The 20,137-nt window shown below is 45.2% G+C and overlaps 2 protein-coding genes across 3 annotated transcripts; both read right to left on the reverse strand.

Moving 5' to 3' along the window:
• Positions 1-5,359: 5,359 nt before the first annotated feature.
• On the reverse strand, positions 5,360-6,935 carry LOC123395663 (flavonoid O-methyltransferase-like protein Os11g0303600). The gene is made up of 2 exons (XM_045090686.1): positions 6,061-6,935; positions 5,360-5,946 (listed from the first exon to the last, which is right to left on the reverse strand). Exons 1-2 carry the CDS (start codon positions 6,862-6,864, stop codon positions 5,650-5,652), a joined length of 1,101 nt encoding a protein of 366 aa, XP_044946621.1. The 5' UTR covers positions 6,865-6,935; the 3' UTR covers positions 5,360-5,649.
• A 607-nt stretch (positions 6,936-7,542) lies between these two features.
• LOC123398312 lies at positions 7,543-12,537 on the reverse strand. Of its 2 annotated transcripts, none has more exons than XM_045092790.1 (9): positions 12,195-12,537; positions 10,958-11,064; positions 10,506-10,863; positions 9,237-9,308; positions 9,093-9,157; positions 8,812-8,962; positions 8,635-8,712; positions 8,453-8,542; positions 7,543-7,997 (listed from the first exon to the last, which is right to left on the reverse strand). In XM_045092790.1, exons 3-9 carry the CDS (start codon positions 10,761-10,763, stop codon positions 7,875-7,877), a joined length of 837 nt encoding a protein of 278 aa, XP_044948725.1. In that variant the 5' UTR covers positions 10,764-10,863; positions 10,958-11,064; positions 12,195-12,537; the 3' UTR covers positions 7,543-7,874. The 2 variants fall into 2 exon arrangements, with proteins under 2 accessions (XP_044948725.1, XP_044948726.1); XM_045092791.1 differs by having other exon boundaries at positions 10,506-10,866; positions 12,195-12,505.
• Between the last annotated feature and the right edge of the window lie 7,600 nt (positions 12,538-20,137).

A 20,137-nucleotide genomic window follows, 5' to 3' on the forward strand; every position in this document is an offset into this window, starting at 1 on the left:
TTTTGGGACTAACCTATTAACCTAGAGCCTAGTGCGAGTTTCTGTTTTTTCCATGTTTTTGAGTATTGGAGATAAGGAATATTAAACGGGGTCCAAACGGAATAAAATCTCCGGAATGATTTTTCTTGGACCAAAAGAAACCTGTCAGACTTGGAGAAGGGGGCAGGAGACCTGCCGGGAGATGACAAGCCTGCACGACGCGCCCTAGGGGGGCACCCCCTAGCTTGTGGGCCCCCTGCAGGCATCCTAACCCTAATCTTCGTCCTATAAATTCCCAAATATTCCCCCAATACCAGAACGACACCAAAAAATACCAGAACGCCATCGGGAGCCTCTGTTCCCGTGAGATCCAATCTGGGAGCATTTTCCGGTAATCTGCTGGAGGGGAAATCGATCACGGAGGGCATCTACATCAACTCCATTGCCCCTCTCATGATGCGTGAGTAGTTCACCATAGACCTACGGGTACGTAGCTAGTAGGTAGATGGCTTCTTCTCTCTCTTTGTTCTTCAATACCATGTTCTTCATGATCTTCATGAAGATCTATCCGATGTAATACTCTTTTGCGGTGTGTTTGTCGAGATCCGATGAATTGTGCGTTTATGTTGAGATTATCTATGAATATTATTTGAATCTTCTCTGAATTCTTATATGCATGATTTCATATTTAGCAATTCTCTTCGAGTTACTAGTTTGGTTTGGCCAACTAGATTGGTAATTCTTGCAATGGGATAAGTTCTTAGTTTTGGGTTCAATCTTGCGGTGTCCTCACCAGTGGCAAAGTAGGGGTAGCAAGGCACGTATTGCATTGTTGCCATCAAGGATAAAAATATGGGGTTTCCATCATATTGCTTGAGTTTATCCCTCTACATCATTTCATCTTACCTAATGCTTTACTATGTTCTTCATGAACTTAATACTCTAGATGCAGGCAGGAGTCGGTCGATGTGTGGAGTAATAGTAGTAGATGCAGAATCGTTTCGGTCTACTTGACACGGATGTGATGCCTATATGCATAATAATTGCCTTGGATATCTTCATAATTATTCGCTTTTCTATCAATTGTTCGGCAGTAATTTGTTCACCCATCGTATTATTTTCCTTCATGAGAGAAGCCTCTAGTGAAACCTATGGCCCATGGGTCTATTTTCCATATTATACTTTCAGATCTATAAACCAAAAATACCTAAAATATATTGCTTCCATTTATTTACTTTTGTTTTACTTTTAGTTCTAGCAATCTTTTATATCTATCTCTATCAGATCTCATCCTTGCAACAATCCGTGAAGGGATTGACAACCCCTTTTTAGCGTTGGGTGCAAGTGTTTGATTATTTGTGTACGTGCAATGATTGGGGCCTTGCTTGTTCTTCCTACTGGATTTATACCTTGGTTCTCAACAAACTGAGGGAAATACTTATCTACTTTGTTCCATCACCCTTTCCTCTTCAAGGGAAAACCAACGCAAGCTCAAGAAGTAGCAATACCTCGCTTATCCAACGATTCATCCCACCAATACTTGGTCATTACGGTCGTCACTTTCTGGCACAAACCTTTTGTGTGCTTGAAACAATTCTTAGAATATGATGGCATGGCTTGGATCACTTTCCTAAGAAGGACCTCTTTTGCCGCACATGATAGCTATCTGTTTTTTCACGCCATCCTTGCACTCTACTTCTTAACCTCTCAAGTATATGCTCAATTTTTTTTGCTCTATAAGCCTTCCCGCTATTGTTGGGAGGCCAATGTATTTATCTATAAGGGCTTCTCTTTGTATCTGTAATGCACTCTGAACCCATGTACGAATTGACGCTCCACACTTGGGACTAAAGAAAATTGAGCTTTTCAACTTATTTTCTTGTTGCCCGAGCCCACGCTAAAAGCCTCCATATCTCACTCAGCCAACTAGCACTCCTTGCATCATCCTTCCTGAATATTAGGCGATCATTTGCAAAGAGTATATGTGAGAACCCGAGGCAATCTCAATCCCATCCTAATACGAGGATCAATCCATGTGCAGTCATATTTTTTAAAGCATAAATGAAAAGTTTCAGCACAAAGCAAGACAATAAAGGTGATATGGGGATGCCTTGTTTAGTACCTCTTGATAGCTGAAGTGTTGGGAGAAGTTCTCCATTCACTTTAATATGAAAACTAACAAGTTCACACATTTAGTCAAAGATAAACCCACTCATTCTGGAAGCCAAGCTGCAATATGATCCCTTGAAGGTACGCCCACTCAACATGATCACATGATTTCATTATTCAATTTCACCGCACCCCACCTTTCTTACCCTTCTTCCTTCTCATCACATGCACACATTCATATGTCATAATCATGTTGATCAATCTCCCTAGTACAAAAGTGCTCTGCTCCTATGAAATAATCTCATCTAGAATCTATCGAAGACAGTTAGCCAAAAGTTTGGAACATTTTTTTAATATAACCTTACAAAGAGAAATAGGATAGTACTGAGTAATATTCCTTTGATTTTTAACTTTGGGAATAAGTGCTATTACCGTATTATTGACCACCTTAGGCATGTGATCACCATTTAAAAATTAGATAACTTACCTAGTTACATCATATTTAGCTAGCGTTTAATGATGTTGGTAGAACCCAACAATAAATCCATCGACGCATGGCAATTTCGATGGCACCATCATGACTAGTGCATGCTCTACCTCATCCTCCTAAAATGTGGGGAAGCACGTTCATTAATGATAATGCTGACCTTGGTTGGAACATGATGCAACACCGCTTAATGTCAACCTCTTGTTGAGCCAAATACAAATCCTCATGAAAAGCATGTACTTCATTACATATATCATCTTTGTTCTACAAACAACACCATTTTCCTTTTCCAAAATGACAATTTTGTTACATGTTCGCCTTACTGAAGCTTTAGTGTGGACGTACCTCGTATTATAGTCACCGGTACGAAGCCAACCAACACGTGATTGGTGCTTTTCCATGATCTCGTCTTTCACCAATAATTCATTCAGTTGTTTAGCTAAAACTCGCTTTCTTTCGGTCGATCCTCTATACAACGAATTTGCTTTCTCTTTCTCATTCTCCTTCCTCACATTTCTAATTATCTTATTCACATTACCAAACTTCTTATCCTTCTAGTCACTGACATGGGATTGCATGTTATTCAACGCAAAATTGATGCCAGACAAACAAGCAACCCATTCCCTCTTTGTCCATCCATCTAGCATTGTGGCATCATACATCTCTTGGCGATCCCATGCATTTCCATACATAAAATATTTTGGGTCCTTGCACATCACCATTAGATAGGCCCTGAATCCTTGGGGACAACATACAATGGTCAGATCGCGGTGATGCTATATATCTCACATTCTTGGTGCCATAAGTTTGCATAAACACCTGATCCACCAGGAACCTATCTAGCCACACTTTGACATTCTAGGCACCTTCTTATCTGGTATCACATGTGTTGGGAATTCCACGTAAGCCCACATCATGGAAGCCACACTGATCCACACTTCCCGGAATCCCTCCATTTGCACTCAACCCTCTCATAGGTACTGAAATATTAAGAGTTGTCCAGGACCTCATTGAAATCCCCACTTCACAACCAAGGTAGTTCACCTCGAGCCCTCAACCACCTCAACAAATCCCAACTATTTCTTTCCTTTCACTTCGACAAGCCTTGGCATAAAAGCCAATAAACAATAAACTACTCTAGGTAATTATGCATTCATTCATTCAATAGCCTTTTCATTGCCTCTGAGATGACATGTGACTGATATGAGACCAAAGTGAATTTGGCTTTTCTTTTCACTATTATTTATAATAATGACATCATTTTACTATGTATGGATTTCAAAGCAACACTAATTGGATATTTTCCATATTATTTAAGAATGTCTGTCTCAATGGGCGATGAAATTATGATGTTTCCATATAGTAGCTTTGGGTGATGAGGAAACTGGTTTAATAGGGTGAAAATATATTTTTGATTTTTTTTGTTTAAGCATGTCTCTAAAATGAGTGGTCCAACTGAGGCTTTGCCTTTATTGAAACCTTCTGCGCCTTCATTGATGGTAATATAAATACATGTATAGTTTATGTGAATTCCAATCCTTCAGTTCGGAGGGATAAATCTTCCGAAGTCCACAAAGTTATTGAGACCTTCATGAATGCAATCTTCTCAAGACCTATGGCCAAGCACTCATATGGTTTTTACCTTTTGGTTCTTTTTATTCACTATTTCACTTACCCATATTTTCTAAACCTTTTCCCAATGGCTAAATAAATTGTATGGTTTAGGTTGCAAAGAACTTGAGAGGCTACACTGCCCACTCTCTGTCATGATGTTAGGTAAACATATTGTTCCAAAAAAATATCATAACTATTTGATCTTCATAGCTTACCTAAAAGATCACAGCCACAAGATCTTCACAAATATACCCAAACATATCATGGCCATTACATCTTCATGATAATACGGAAATACTTGCCCGAGAAATGGATGTATCTAGATGTATTTCAGTTCTAGATACATCCACTTTTATCCATTTTTACGACAAATAATTCCGTATGAAGGGAGTATATACTAAAAGAACAATACAACAAAAATAAAGAGAGATCACCTTATGCAGGTTCTCACAAAAAGGCAGAACATCAAGCAATTGATTTGGTTGACCTTTTCTAATCAATGGACAGCAATTCACAAATGTATATTCGAATGTACAAAAACATATTGTGTCCATTAAATCTTAGTAACCACCCAAAAGCGGACATAAATTCATCGAAAATTCTTAAAGAAAGCATAATATATGATCTTTTTTTACATGAAGTACGACGGACATTAGCCTGTCTGAATCATTGATTTGGTGGACCTTTATGACAAATATAAAACAACCATTTGATATTTATAGTTGTACCTAACTATATCGTATTCATTATTAGATTTCGTAAGTATATGAACAGTCGTGGTCGTCAAATCTTCATAACTGTAACCATATCACAGCCATTAAATCCTCATACCAATACTAAATAGTCCATGGTTGTTGAATCAACATATTTTTACATATATGTGCTAGCATTTGGTTTGGCGCTTATGCTGGCACCAGGACAAGAATATGCGTACACGAAAACGCATCACAAAGACCAACTTGCTGATTACAACTCGGGATATGGTATGGGAAAACGACCCAACTCCTATCCAAACACCTTTGGATGACTCGATCGTATACATGTATTTAACACAAACTCAACATATTAGACATCATAAGTGATAGTTTACATGAGACAATCGGGTATGACCACATGGTATCCACATCAACAAACATCACATTCAGGTTGTAGTAAATGTGAACACGATACTCAGAAAAGCACACCGAGTGCTTTAGTACTCCGAATAGAAGTTTTACAGATTGGAAAGTAACCAAGAGTGCATAACACCCCATATTATGCATAACACCCCATCTTACCTTGTACAGTATTATCCTCCAGACATATCTGGCAAAGTAAGACAATTTCCATAGAGCACATCCACTGAAGCAAACCACAAATTATAATACTCCCTCCGATCCTAATTAATTGACGCGGCCTCAGGACAATATTGTATAGAGTTTGCTTCAATTAATTCGGATCCGTATTTTTGGTCCTGTCTCTCACGGGTAGACCTCAAAGACACCTCGAGCTCCTAGTTTCTTCACAACTTTATAGTCACTGAATCCTGCCTTGATGAATATCTCGCTCCAGTCAGTTTCATCCCGCTGCCGGCCATTGGTCATCACCATCATGGCTACATCCATGAGGAGCTCTGCTTCGTGTGTTGGTCCCGAAGAAGAGTCTACAACTATGTCGATGACAATCACTTTCCCTCCCTCTTCCCGCGGAGGGATGGCCTTCTTGCACTGAGCAAGGATCCTCACGCAGTCCTCATCACTCCAGTGGTGCAGCACAAGCTATTGATGCAGGGAAATTTTGATAAAGCTTCAGTAACGAAGTGAAATATAAAAAAATGAGTAAAACAGACAAGATATGTGTATTTCGCATTTGTTTGTTATTATACGTTGTACCTTGATCAACACAGCCTGGGCAAATGGGACGGAGTTGAACATGTCACCGGCGACGTAGTTAACCACGCCGTCGGCTGGGACATTGTCGATCACCCGCGGCAGGTCGAGCACGGTGCACTTGATTTGCGGGAAGGCCTCCACGATGGCTCTTGCCGTCGTGCCGTCACCGCCGCAGCAGTCGGTCAGGGACTCGAGCCCCTGGAAGAGGGTGCCGCCGCACTCCCGTAAGACCGCGAGGAAGCCGGAATTGTCATGGGACGCCAGAGCGTCGTTGAACACGGCGTCGACCTCGGGGTCTTGCTCCGCCATGGTCCCGTCGAAGAGGGTCACGCCATGGAGGTCCTGGAACGGCGACGCCGCCACGTCCTTCTTGAACCAGTCGGAGAGCCCCATGGCAGCCTCAAGGCAGTGCCTCGAGGTTGCGGCGAGCACAAGGGAGGTTTGGCTCGGGTGGCCATCTACGGCGACGCCGTCAAGGAGAAGCCAGGAGAGCGGGGTCAGGCGGTAGGTGGCGACCACGTCGGCGGCGGCGCTGTCGGCGGCGAAGACGCCGGACGTCGCCAGCAGCCGCATGATGCGGCGGAGGTAAGGCAGCTTGGCGGGTGGAAGGGACAGCGCGGCGACCAGGTCGGGCAGCGACGCTGCGCCACCCAGGCTGTGGATGGTGGTCGGGATGCCGAGCTTGACGGCGCACTGGAATGCCATGGAGGTCATGTAGTAGAGACTGTGGCGCCAAAGGTCCGCCTGCCCCTGCAGAAGCTCCGCCTCTGTGGGGACGGCCAGTTGCTGAGCCTGGGTCGCCATTGCTGCCTTGATCACTCTCCCTCTAGGCTCTAGCTATGTGAGGTCCTTCTATGGTGATTCACTCAAGCAGTGTGCATAGATCAAGTATTATTGAGGGGCACGTATATATAGCTGCTCGCGTGGGGTACGTGCGTCGGTGCAAGTTGAGCAAGCAAGGGCATGGCGCTATCACGCGTGTCCCGCACGTGGAAATTAAAAACAGTAAAGAGACACATCTCGCCAGTCACCTGATCCATTGACATTGCTGCATGGTGGTAGTGACAGGCGTATTGTTAAAGTGGATATACGTTAAAATATAAGTCGAAGTGGATAATTACATTCTATCGTTCAATAAATCGCCAACTCTTCTGATCACTGCCAACATTCTGGATAGTTTGCATCTATATGCTGATCCGATACATTACACCAAAGTATTTTTCCTCTGCACGCTTCTTCTTTGAGTCTCTGCTGTCTTCTGTGCCATTAGACAGGTCGCCCTCATCATTCCTTTTCTTGTTCAGATATTGTCCTGATCCACCAGCATATTGTCTACCCTAGCAATGAGATCACGCGCCGCTATATTTCGCAGTTAAGGAGGCGAGATCATGCGCAGAAGCACTACAAATTCATCTTACTCAGGACACTAACAATACAATCCTAGCAAGGGTACATATTTTTCTTGTAAAAACAACAAGCATGTAAAGACAGTGGCCTTGAGAAAAGCCGCCTGTCGGCTATATTTTAAGTTAACGGTTGGGACCGACATACACGGTCCAAATGGCTTTGTTACTTTATACTTACACACCACTCACCGAGACTCCCTGGCCAACGCCAACCCTAACAGAATCCGGAAGCACAAACTGGGACACGTCTCAGAACGTTACACTCAGGGCAATGACGTAAAGTACGTAAATAACATGGCTCTGCACTGGCACTCTGGCAGCAAACCATTACTCCTTTGGTGATTCATGCAAGCCAGCAAATCCGATGTCGCCGCTGCCTCCAGCCGGTCGCTCATCGGCGGGACATCTTCAAGGTTGCGGTTCGTGCTGGGGCGTGGCAGGAGAATCTGGTGCTATGGTGAAATGCACTCCTCTCCCTTGCCCAGACTGGAGGATGAATGCCACCTCAGTTGCTGCCAACGCAGCTGCCTCCTGAACACCATACAAAACACCGAGCAAGTTAGCGGTGACAGAAGGCTCAAACGCGAATTTTAATCCAGTCACCCGCTGGCTCTGTCGGAAGGTCCATTGCCGAGTTCTTTGATTTGAGCATTTCGAAATAGATGGGTTTTTTTATAATCTAAACAGCTCCCAAAGTAGTTAAATGCGAAAAAAAGAGTGCAGCCACTTGAATCTTTTTACAATATTAGCAAGATTCATTACTCACAGAATAGTGGCATAACTATGTTTATGAACTCTTTTGACAAGGAACAAATCAAATAAGACAAGATTTGGAAACTCAACTTCATCAAACTCATAGGCTAACAAAGCAGGCCTACCTGAACTCAGAGCTCAAGGAACATGGCATGCAGTAATTATAAGATGTTCCGAACAAATGTAGAAGCAGAGAAGAAAAAAAATGCATATAATGGGGGTGATTTACTAACCTGCCGATGTCTGCGACGCTGCAATATACTAATTGCCCAAGCCATTATATAGAATGGGAGAAGAAAACCAGCAGCACGCAGTAAGAAAAGCTGCCAAATAATGAACCACAGATATGAATACCGATGATAATGTGCAGAGAAATGGTGCCTATGGCATATCTTAGATAGAATATTCCGCTTACTGAAAACATTGCTGAAGTGTCATCATCATCTTCATCAGTTAGTGTCAATGCATGCCTTAGTAATAGGAGAGCCATTAACTGAACACATGGAAAAAAGGTAAACAAGTAAGCAACAAACATTCTGTTAGATGTTCAATATATGGAAATACATCTGCAGACTGCCGTGTAGGAACTCACAACAAGAGCAGCAGAACGGCAAAAGGCAGCAGTGCTGGCATTCGTGGCTGAATAGTCATCATATTCAGCTTCCATAATGTGGTTTTGTGCTACTGCCAGGATCCTAGGATCACGCAAGTCAAATGCTGTGCCAGTAATGGTCCAGCCACCACTGCACACACCAAAAAAAGAAGTAAACGACAATTGAATACTATAAACGGGATACCAGACATACAGAATAAAATAACTTGTGAAGTAGAATCAAGTATCAACGTCTTGAATGAAACAAAATTATGTCATGCCTTATATCGATGGTAGTTTCATCAGGATGGGGTCTGGGAGGTGCAGTGTACCCATGTTCATACGGCTGCAGTAAGGTGATTTCCAACAACAGTTCAGGATCATATCAGGGGAAAGGGGCATAAATCATCTAAAAATAAATTCACCTCATGGCAGATTTCACATGTCACATCTCCTTTCTCATTGCACCATCTTTGTACACAAGCCCTATGCGCATACTGCACAAAATAAAATATGTGAGAACATTATCCATGCACTTTAGTAATTTACCTATCGAGAGACCCAAATTTCATCAAAAGGATAAAGAAAAAGAACTTCATAAACATATTGGAGAAGTATGGTAACAATCCAAGAATCAACTTGGAGATCTATTCAGTTAGGACATAAGGACTGGTGTGGACACAGATGGAACAGGGAGAAAGCTTGATTCCACCTCTCAGGTACAAATATAAGAAAAATGCCCGACTTACTGGGAGGGAATTAACAAAGAATAGAGCACTACTAAGTAGAAACATCCAATTTCGTTCAGGTTCCAAAGAATCGTGACATAATCAATCCAGGACGAATCACATTTGCAAATTGCCTATTGTCTATTTCTATCTTAAATGGTCCATACACGCATCAAATGCATAAGCAAAAAATAAGGTACAAAGCATGATGATTAGAGAACACCATGAGGAATCTTCAACAATACAAAAGAACAAAATAACTCTTTTACTGGGAGGGAGTTCACAAAGAATAGAGCACTACTAAGTAGAAACATCCAATTTGATTCAGGTTTCAAAGAATTATCAACCCAGGACGAATCACATTTGCAAATTGCCTATTGTCTATCTTAAATGGTCCATACACACGTCAAATGCATAAGCAAAACATAAAGTCCAAAGCATGATGATTAGAGAACGCCACGAGGAATCATCAACAAAGTATTGACACAAAGAGAACGGCAATATAACTATGCAATGAACTAAGCTCTGAGATAGGAAAAACAATGACTCGTTAGTCATTTCGTGTTTAACAAGATATACTTGAGTACCTGCTAAATTGCTAAAGCTGAAAAAAAATGAGATAACTGAAAATCTGATACATTATGAGAATTATGCTGCTTGTGGTGGTAACATGAGCACAATATTTTGGAGATTTTTTTTTCCAAATGTCTTTGGGAAGTTAATCAAATCAGTGCCCCAAGCAATAATCGACATTTAAAGGATAGTGTTGACCCCTAATCAAACAAATAAGAATGCCAGATTTACTAACAGAGAACCACAGATAAACTACCAAACAAATGCTCTAAGGAACATACCAAATAGACATATAGGTAAACACTGGTGCAACAAGTTAACCTTGTCAAATGTGAATTAATAGCAATAAGAACATAAAGTAACAAACACCAGAGTTTATTGAATGATGTAAACCTTTACACTGCCGGTGCAAGCACAGGGGCTCTCTAGATTCTTAATGTCATCTTCCTCCTGACAAATACGGCACTCCGTCATCTGCAGAAGAGGTTCTTCTTCAGGAACCATGCTGTCTCCAACTGCAAAAAAGGAATGCCCTGTAATGGGCAGTGCAGTGGTGTCCCTCGATGAGGAGCTCTTGGGTGCTCCAGTGACCTCAATGGGTTCAGGCACCATTAGGCGATCAACATTGAGCATTAGATGATCCTTCACCATTGCTACTAAGTAACAAATTTTTGAACAAAAGAACTCTTTTTAAGATCCTGTTAGATCCGCTCAGAGTCCAGAATCTGATTGCTAAATAAATCTTAGTGTCCTGCTAGGAAGAGAGAAAAAAAAAGATTCAACAAATGACATGATTTCTTATAAACACTCACAACAGAATAGTCATGTAACAGCAAAAAACCTACAATTCAACAATTACGAAGCGGATGAAGAAATTTTCCTATTCCACAATGAGGCACACCAGCGTCCTTGGTGAGAGATAAGAGGCACCAAATATTCGAGCTCCACCTTTCTGCACAGAAGTTATGCTTTCAGTAAAAACAGGGACTATCAACGTACAACGAGACTCAAATGAAGCAATCAAGTAAGTTCATAAACAATGTTTCTACTTTCCCCAAACACTTTAAACCGCTTACTATATGAAAAACAACTTTGTTCTCCAAATAGCAGTGTCCATCCCAACATTTTGAAGAAATACACATGTTTCCACAAAGATTGGCAGACCAATCTTTGATAGTTTTCTTCAAGATGGACTCAGATATAAATCATAGGCAGTGGAAACCAATATACTCTCTCCGTCCCAAAATAACTGTCTCAACTTTATACTAGCTCTAATACAAAGTTGTACTAAGCTTAAGACACTTATTTGGGATGGAGGGAGTAGTAAAATAATGGATAGTAGCAAAAGAAATTAAAAGCATAGCATTTCAATGCTCCCAAATTTTAATCACAGAACCACATTCCTAGCACAACAATCATACAAATGTATCATACGCACCGCTTGTGCCAATGAAAGACAGCTTGAAACCTACAACTTACTATGGCTAAAAACTGCCGTTCAAAGCGGCGGAATGTTTGTTTCGCCCAATCTGGGTTGACGAGAACTTAAGATGCTCCCACCACCGTCCTCAATTTTATCAACCAAGAGAGTATGCAAGACGAGGGATGAAAAGACTAACACTCCAATAACCATGTCTCCCAAGGAAACACTATCTAATACCCCAACCATCTAATACCAACTGCATAGAGCAGAGCGCACCCCAACCAAAATTTCTGCGCTGGAACTGGTTTCCTAGTACGCCTTTTGCCCTTTAGACAGCGAAACGTCGCCTAAACCATCAAACCCAGGCCCGGATTCGGGCGAAACGAGACGCACCGACAGCCTCCGAATCCCCAATCGCGGAGCCCCCAGCGCCGCAATCGACCACCACCGCACCGAATTCGCGGAAATTCCCTTCTCCCCCTCACGAAATGCCGCAGCCGACGACCGATCCCGCGCAAATCAACGCGGCAGACCGCAGGACCGAATCTCGCCTCCCCCCCACCCACCCCACGCCAGAAATCCCAACGCGGCGCGACGCGGCGGCCGAATCGAAAGAAATCGCAGGTAAAAAACCCGGGGAAATGGAGGGATTTGGTTACCGAGGGTAGAACTCCCAGCAGCCTAGCGCGGGCTCCGGCCTCCTCCTCGATCTCGCCGCGTGCGGTGGGCGCTGCCAATATATGCCGGCAATCACGACGGGGGCGGGGCCCGCGGGCGGGTAGGTCGCCTCCCACGCAGCGCGACCGCTCGGCTCGGCCCTACCTGGCAGCGAGAGTGGCCAGCCTACGGCGCCCCTGGCCGCGCAGCGTCGTTCAACAAGAAACGAGAATAAAATACGGGATTTGTGATGCTAGAAAAACTTATTCATATGGAGTGAGTGTGATGAAAAGAGAGGGAGGGGGGTGCGGGAGAAAATTTATTTTTATTGGGTGGTAGGTTTGGCGCTCACCCGGGCAGGCACCGGCGCTCCCTTGTAAATGGTGATGGGGGGACGGGCAGCCCCTGGGAGGTAGGAGCCAATATTGGGACAAACCATCGTGTTTACCATGTGTCGAGGCTTTTCTTGGCGCGTCCCTGCAATAGCGTTGGTTCCTCGACACGTTTGCGTGGGACGTGCTATTATGAGGATGTGCATGCTCCTATTTTTCGCAAGGGTGGAAAGGATGATGTTTGGATTTGTGATTCTTTTCTTTCAAATGCACCCCCTCCGTACCTAGATATAGGACGTTGTGCATTGGTAAGGATTGTTTTGGCAAAGAACAAATGTTAGAAAATGTGCGGCTTTTTTTAATGTGAAAATATATAAAATTGAGGGGAAATGCTCGACAGAACCTAGGTCGGTGTAAATCCACTTTTCTACTAACCGTAGTGGAAATTGTGTTGCTAAGTTCTCGAAGATCGTGAAAAAATCATATTTACATAGGGTTTTTTTTGAAACGAAGGCAAAAGTTTTATCTCATCGATTAATTAGGAAGAAGAAAATTGTCCAGTTAATTTACGAAAAACTGGGTGAAAACCAATACATCCGGAACATGGCATATGGCATGGAACCCCATAACGACCGACCAAACTCTAGAAGTACACAACATCCACAAAACCTCACACTGCTACCGCGCCAAGTGACTACCGACAAGAACACCCCGACACAAGACATCAAGCACCTCCCAACGCACAATGACAACCCAATCCAAGAGAACGGGTCGAGAGACCGAAGATCATCCATCAAGTCGCCAGGGACGCCTTGCCTTTGGCGCCACTCTTACCTTTGCCCAACTTTTTTTTGTTGCCCCTTATTGGTGTCCCCGTTAGGAGGCAAGCAATCGACCTCCCCAAACCAGGTCTAGCAATCTCCACACTGGCTAGCAAGTCACAAAGTTCCTTTGCGAAGAGATCATTTGGATTTGGAGTAGGTGCCAATACAAGTGGCTCAATTGTCATGCCACTCACAGGCATTACCTGCCCAATGGTGGCAAACAAGGGAAGGGTAGCAACATCTAAAACTCCGTTCTCCACGACGTCGAGAGGTAAGTTGTTGACGCCTCACAAGGCTCCACGGGGGATGGTGAGGACATCAGGTCCACATCTGAAGTTTGGAAAGAGCCCAACCGGAGTTGCTTCATCGGCAGAGGCGAAACGGGTTCCTCACACAACACGTGTAGCTCTCGCATGATTTGCAGCACTGGAGACACAACCTCGACTAAGGTCTCATCCTCAATGTCCGACAACATAGGGGGCGTCAAACTAGGCCCAACACGGGGCGAGAAGTTACCAAAGAGCTCCACACCCGCCTCATCCACGAAGCTAACAACAGACTCAACCATGGGAGCCGGTGCAAGAGGGAGTACATCCTCGAAGCTATCATCAGGCACATCAAACTGACGTGATACATGAGCGGCTTGCAGTACATGCGGTGCCAAGGAAAGCCTGTCCAGTGCAGCCTCATCTCGTTGCAAGAAGCTCCTCATTCGCAGCATCCAACTTTGCATGGAGTCAACAACATCGCGAACAGGTTGGACTATCTCCTCAAGCTAGAAGGGAGCCATGCCAAGTAGCTCGGAGCGAAACATCTCGGTCCACCCCTCCAAGGCGGATCGCAGTAGCATATCTGGCGATGTCATAGAGCCAGCAGGAGCGGAAACAATCGACGCCCAAGAATCACGAAGAAACATCCTGGAGAGCAGTGGGGCTTCTATCTGCCTGTCACGAGGAGTTGGAACTTGACGATGTTCGATGGTGAGGCGAGGCAACAACGGTGCTGAAGGGTTTGTCAAGAAGCTGAGAGGCCGCCAGGCATTACGGCACCCGCGTGCATGGTGACCATTCTCAAGACACCGAGAATACCTAAGGGGGTCTTTGCAACTCGACCCGTGATGACCAGGAACGAGGCATCTGTAACAACGACCATGAAGCCAAGCGGGAATGGGTCGGGGAGCCAAAGCTGGGTTGGCGATGCCGGACAATGTGGACCGCATCGCGGTGGCTCCACCCACCAACCCCTCATTGACATCAGCCACACGCCCCACGTCCACCTCGTTGGAGTCGATGGCCATGAAGGCCAACTCTCCTACATCGCCATCCTTGTTGTCATCGAGAGTAGAGGTCCACAACATGGACTTTTCAGAGCAAGCAAGCACAAAAGAGTTGCTTCGGAGCACGAAGGGGCCAGATCCGACAACACCGTCCAGAGGAGTGAACTCTGCATCCAGCTCTGGAGGGGCACGCAGCTACCTGCATGAGGGGTCAAAGTGTGCCGAAGGCAGCGCTCGGGATGGCAGCAACACGTTTATGGAGGCACCGACAGAGGGAGAGGTCGAGGCCGTCGGATGGGCAGTGAGCGTCGCTGATGGAGCCGCGGACGTCATCTTCGCAGGCAGGGCAGTCGGCAGCATCCCATCCCACAGGTTGGGAAAGGGCACAATGTGGTGATGTCCATCCCCAACAGCAGCGACATGCGACATGGCAAGCGCCGGAGTCACGAGGTCCATATTTGTGTTGGTTGGTGCCTTAGTCGTGCAGGGTTGCTTGCTCCAGGCCAAAAGTCCACGTACCGCCGGGTTAGCCTTTCGGGAGGCGAGGAAGGCCACGGCGACACCGTTCGAAGAGGGCAGGGCAGACGAGCGGGGGCGGTGGTGGCACTGGCCAGAGTAGCCAAAGACGCTGGTGTAGCCACCGTCGTCGGAGCAGGCGGAGCAATGCCAGGAGGTGATAGAGTAGCCGGAGCGGACGGCGGCTTCCGAGCATGGGGAGCCATCTCGGACAACTAAACCGGGAGGGAAATCGGGGCAGAGAAGAGTGCACGCGATGAGGATGCCGGATTTGGGCTCGCCACACGCAAAGCACGCAAGAGCTGAGAGATCAAGGCGACGGCCACGGAGCTACCTGCGGGAGAGCTTTCGCCATTATCGCCTCTCGTTGTAGGTGTACGCCCCTTCCTCATACATAGGTCTTGAAAAGGTACTTACCCACTAAAACTTTCATACATAATTACGGCCATTTTGCGATGTGCGGTGAGTACAATTGTTTTCACGCACATCGCAAATAACCATAATTTTGTATGAGAGTTTTTGTGGATTTACCACACTTTCTACTAAACCAGCAACAATTAATATGGATTGAAGCGAGAAGCTTTCTTGTAATGAAATGTAAGAAATCTACAATATAGGTTTAAAAACTTGTATCATAACTTCCCCATTCCCTAAATACAAAGTAATCACAATTAAAGGATTAGAATTATAAAACTATTTTATGCAGATTATTTGATTTGTAGAATTGAACCGTGTGCAACTTTTACTTGAAGATTCTTCATACTATATTTTAAAACATTGTCCCCATTTTGTATCAAACATCTTTTAACAAATCTTTTTTCTGTGATACAGTCAAACAAATTTCTGTGCAATCAATCATGTCAAATCCAAGTGGGCATGATATAGTAAACTTACATTTTTCTTATTCATTCAGTTTTCCGTCTCAAGTTGTCTATATTTCGGGCCTCGACCCATATTCTCAAAAGCAACTTGCCCTACATCCAACTTTGACTAGAAGATGTAAACCCCACACTACCGCCGTCTCCCCGAGAGGCGGCCGTGCGCATCCCCCCTCCCTCCATCAACCCTCCTCCTCCCTACCCTACGCCCCTGCCGCCGTCGGTGGACGCCCTCGGATTTGGCCTGGGTGGTGTTGGCAATGAAGGGATCTCCTTGTTAGGGAACGTAGCATGGGAAACAAAAAATTTCCTACGCACACGAAGACCTATCATGGTGATGATCATCTACGAGAGGGAGATCGGATCCACATACCATTGTAGATCGCTAAGCGGAAGCGTTAATAAACGCGGTTGATGTAGTGGTACGTCTTCACGATCCGTCCCATGAACCATCTTAAGATCCGTCCCACGAACCGTCTCCAGATCCGTCCCACGATCCGTCCCGATCAAGTGCCGAACGGACGGCACCTCCGCGGAACGATGGAGAACTTCACGATTCCAGAAAGTCTGCAAGGGTTTCCTCTCGGGACTCCAAATATAGGCCAAAGAAGGGTACCGGAGGAGGTGGGACCCACCCAGGCGGCCTCCTAGCCAGCAGGTCGCCTGGGAGGCCCCTGCCCCCCCTCTGGCCCATCTTCGGTGATCTGGAAGCTTCCGTTTCGCTGATTTTTTATATAATTTTTCTGGAATTTTTCAGGCTTCGGAAAATTGGGTAAAAGCCCATGCAAAATAGACATCAGCAGACAGAAACTTGCACTGGGTGCACTGAGTTAGTAGGTTAGTCCAAATATGTGTAAAATGATATAAAAGTGTGGCAAAACATATAACAATGTCACCCAAAAGATCATGGAACAAGCGAAAATTATAGATACGTTCGGGACGTATCACCATTCTTTGTGGTGCTGCTATGTTCTTCCCCATCCCGGCTTGCGGCGTGCACCGTAGGTCGTGGCAGTAGGCCTTCGAAACTCCATCTCTTGAAGTCCTGTACAGGGGAAGGGCGATAAGGATTTTGGGGAGCGCTCAGCGCGACTACTGGCTTTCATCATGGACACCGACGACCACTTCCCGGACGTCGATTTCTTCCCGACGTCCACCACTTCTTCGGTAACATGTCTAATGACAACGCCAACACTGTTGGAATTATGCCCTAGAGGCAATAATAAATGTATAGTTATTATTATAATTCCTGTATCAAGATAATAGTTTATTATCCATGCTATAATTGTATTGAATGAAGACTCATTTACATGTGTGGATACATAGACAAAACACCGTCCCTAGCATGCCTCTAGTTGGCTAGCCAGTTGATCGATGATAGTCAGTGTCTTCTGATTATGAACAAGGTGTTGTTGCTTGATAACTGGATCACGTCATTGGGAGAATCACGTGATGGACTAAGACCCAAACTAATAGACGTAGCATGTTGATTGTGTCATTTTGTTGCTACTGTTTTCTGCGTGTCAAGTATTTATTCCTATGACCATGAGATCATATAACTCACTGACACCGGAGGAATGCTTTGTGTGTATCAAACGTCGCAACGTAACTGGGTGACTATAAAGATGCTCTACAGGTATCTCCGAAGGTGTTAGTTGAGTTAGTATGGATCAAGACTGGGATTTGTCACTCCGTGTGACGGAGAGGTATCTCGGGGCCCACTCGGTAATACAACATCACACACAAGCCTTGCAAGCAATGTAACTTAGTGTAAGTTGCGGGATCTTGTATTACGGAACGAGTAAAGAGACTTGCCGATAAACGAGATTGAAATAGGTATGCGGATACTGACGATCGAATCTCGGGCAAGTAACATACCGAAGGACAAAGGGAATGACATACGGGATTATACGAATCCTTGGCACTGAGGTTCAAACGATAAGATCTTCGTAGAATATGTAGGATACAATATGGGCATCCAGGTCCCGCTATTGGATATTGACCGAGGAGTCTCTCGGGTCATGTCTACATAGTTCTCGAACCCGCAGGGTCTGCACACTTAAGGTTCGACGTTGTTTTATGCGTATTTGAGTTATATGGTTGGTTACCGAATGTTGTTCGGAGTCCCGGATGAGATCACGGACGTCACGAGGGTTTCCGGAATGGTCCGGAAACGAAGATTGATATATAGGATGACCTCATTTGATTACCGGAAGGTTTTCGGAGTTACCGGGAATGTACCGGGAATGACGAATGGGTTCCGGGAGTTCACCGGAGGGGGGCAACCCACTCCGGGGAAGCCCATAGGTATTTGTGGGGGTCACACCAGCCCTTAGTGGGCTGGTGGGACAGCCCACCAAATCCTATGCGCCAAAGAAGAAAAATCAAAGGAAGAAAGAAAAAAAAAAGGAAGAAGTGGGAAGGGGGAAGGACTCCCTCCCACCAAACCAAGTAGGACTCGGTTTGGGGGGGGGAGAGTCCTCCCCCCTGGCTCGGCCGACCCCTTGGGGTTCCCTTGGACCCCAAGGCAAGGTCCCCCTCCCTCCTCCTATATATATGGGGCTTTTAGGGCAGATTTGAGACGACTTTCTCACGGCTGCCCGACCACATACCTCCATAGTTTTTCCTCTAGATCGCGTTTCTGCGGAGCTCGGGCGGAGCCCTGCTGAGACGAGATCATCACCAACCTCCAGAGCGCCGTCACGCTGCCGGAGAACTCTTCTACCTCTCCTTCTCTCTCGCTGGATCAAGAAGGCCGAGATCATCGTCGAGCTGTACGTGTGCTGAACGCGGAGGTGCCGTCCGTTCGGTACTAGATCGTGGGACTGATTGCGGGATTGTTCGCGGGGCGGATCGAGGGACGTGAGGACGTTCCACTACATCAACCGCGATCTCTTATCGCTTCTGCTGTACGATCTACAAGGGTACGTAGATCACTCATCCCCTCTCGTAGATGGACATCACCATGATAGGTCTTCGTGCGCGTAGGAAAATTTTTGTTTCCCATGCGACGTTCCCCAACAGTGGCATCATGAGCTAGGTTCATGCGTAGATGTCTTCCCGAGTAGAACACAAAAGGTTTTGTGGGCGGTGATGTGCGTTTTTCTGCCCTCCTTAGTCTTTTCTTGATTCCGCGGTATTGTTGGATTGAAGCGGCTTGGACCGACATTACTCGTACGCTTACGAGAGACTGGTTTCATCGTTACGAGTAACCCCCTTTGCTCAAAGATGACTGGCAAGTGACGGTTTCTCCAACTTTAGTTGAATCGGATTTGACCGAGGAGGTCCTTGGATGAGGTTAAATAGCAACTCATATATCTCCGTTGTGGTGTTTGCGTAAGTAAGATGCGATCCTACTAGATACCCTTGGTCACCACGTAAAACATGCAACAACAAAATTAGAGGACGTCTAACTTGTTTTTGCAGGGTATGATTGTGATGTGATATGGCCAATGATGTGATGTGATATATTGGATGTATGAGATGATCATGTTGTAATAGAAATATCGACTTGCACGTCGATGGTACGGCAACCGGCAGGAGCCATAGGGTTGTCTTTATACTAACATATGTGCTTGCAGATGCGTTTACTATTTTGCTAGGATGTAGCTTTAGTAGTGATAGCATAAGTAGCACGACAACCCCGATGGCGACACGTTGATGGAGATCATGACGATGGAGATCATGGTGTGGCGCCGGTGACAAGAAGATCGTGCCGGTGCTTTGGTGATGGAGATCAAGAAGCACGTGATGATGGCCATATCATGTCACTTATGAATTGCATGTGATGTTAATCCTTTTATGCACCTTATTTTGCTTAGAACGACGGTAGCATTATGAGGTGATCTCTCACTAAAATTTCAAGACGAAATTGTGTTCTCCCCGACTGTGCACCGTTGCTACAGTTCGTCGTTTCGAGACACCACGTGATGATCGGGTGTGATAGACTCAACGTTCACATACAACGGGTGCAAAACAGTTGCGCACGCAGAACACTCGGGTTAAGCTTGACGAGCCTAGCATGTGCAGACATGGCCTCGGAACACATGAGACCGAAAGGTCGATCATGAATCATATAGATGATATGATTAGCATAGGGATGCTTACCACTGAAACTAC

The sequence above is a fragment of the Hordeum vulgare genome, chromosome 5H (genome assembly GCF_904849725.1).
Source record: "Hordeum vulgare subsp. vulgare chromosome 5H, MorexV3_pseudomolecules_assembly, whole genome shotgun sequence".
Lineage (NCBI taxonomy): Eukaryota > Viridiplantae > Streptophyta > Magnoliopsida > Poales > Poaceae > Hordeum > Hordeum vulgare.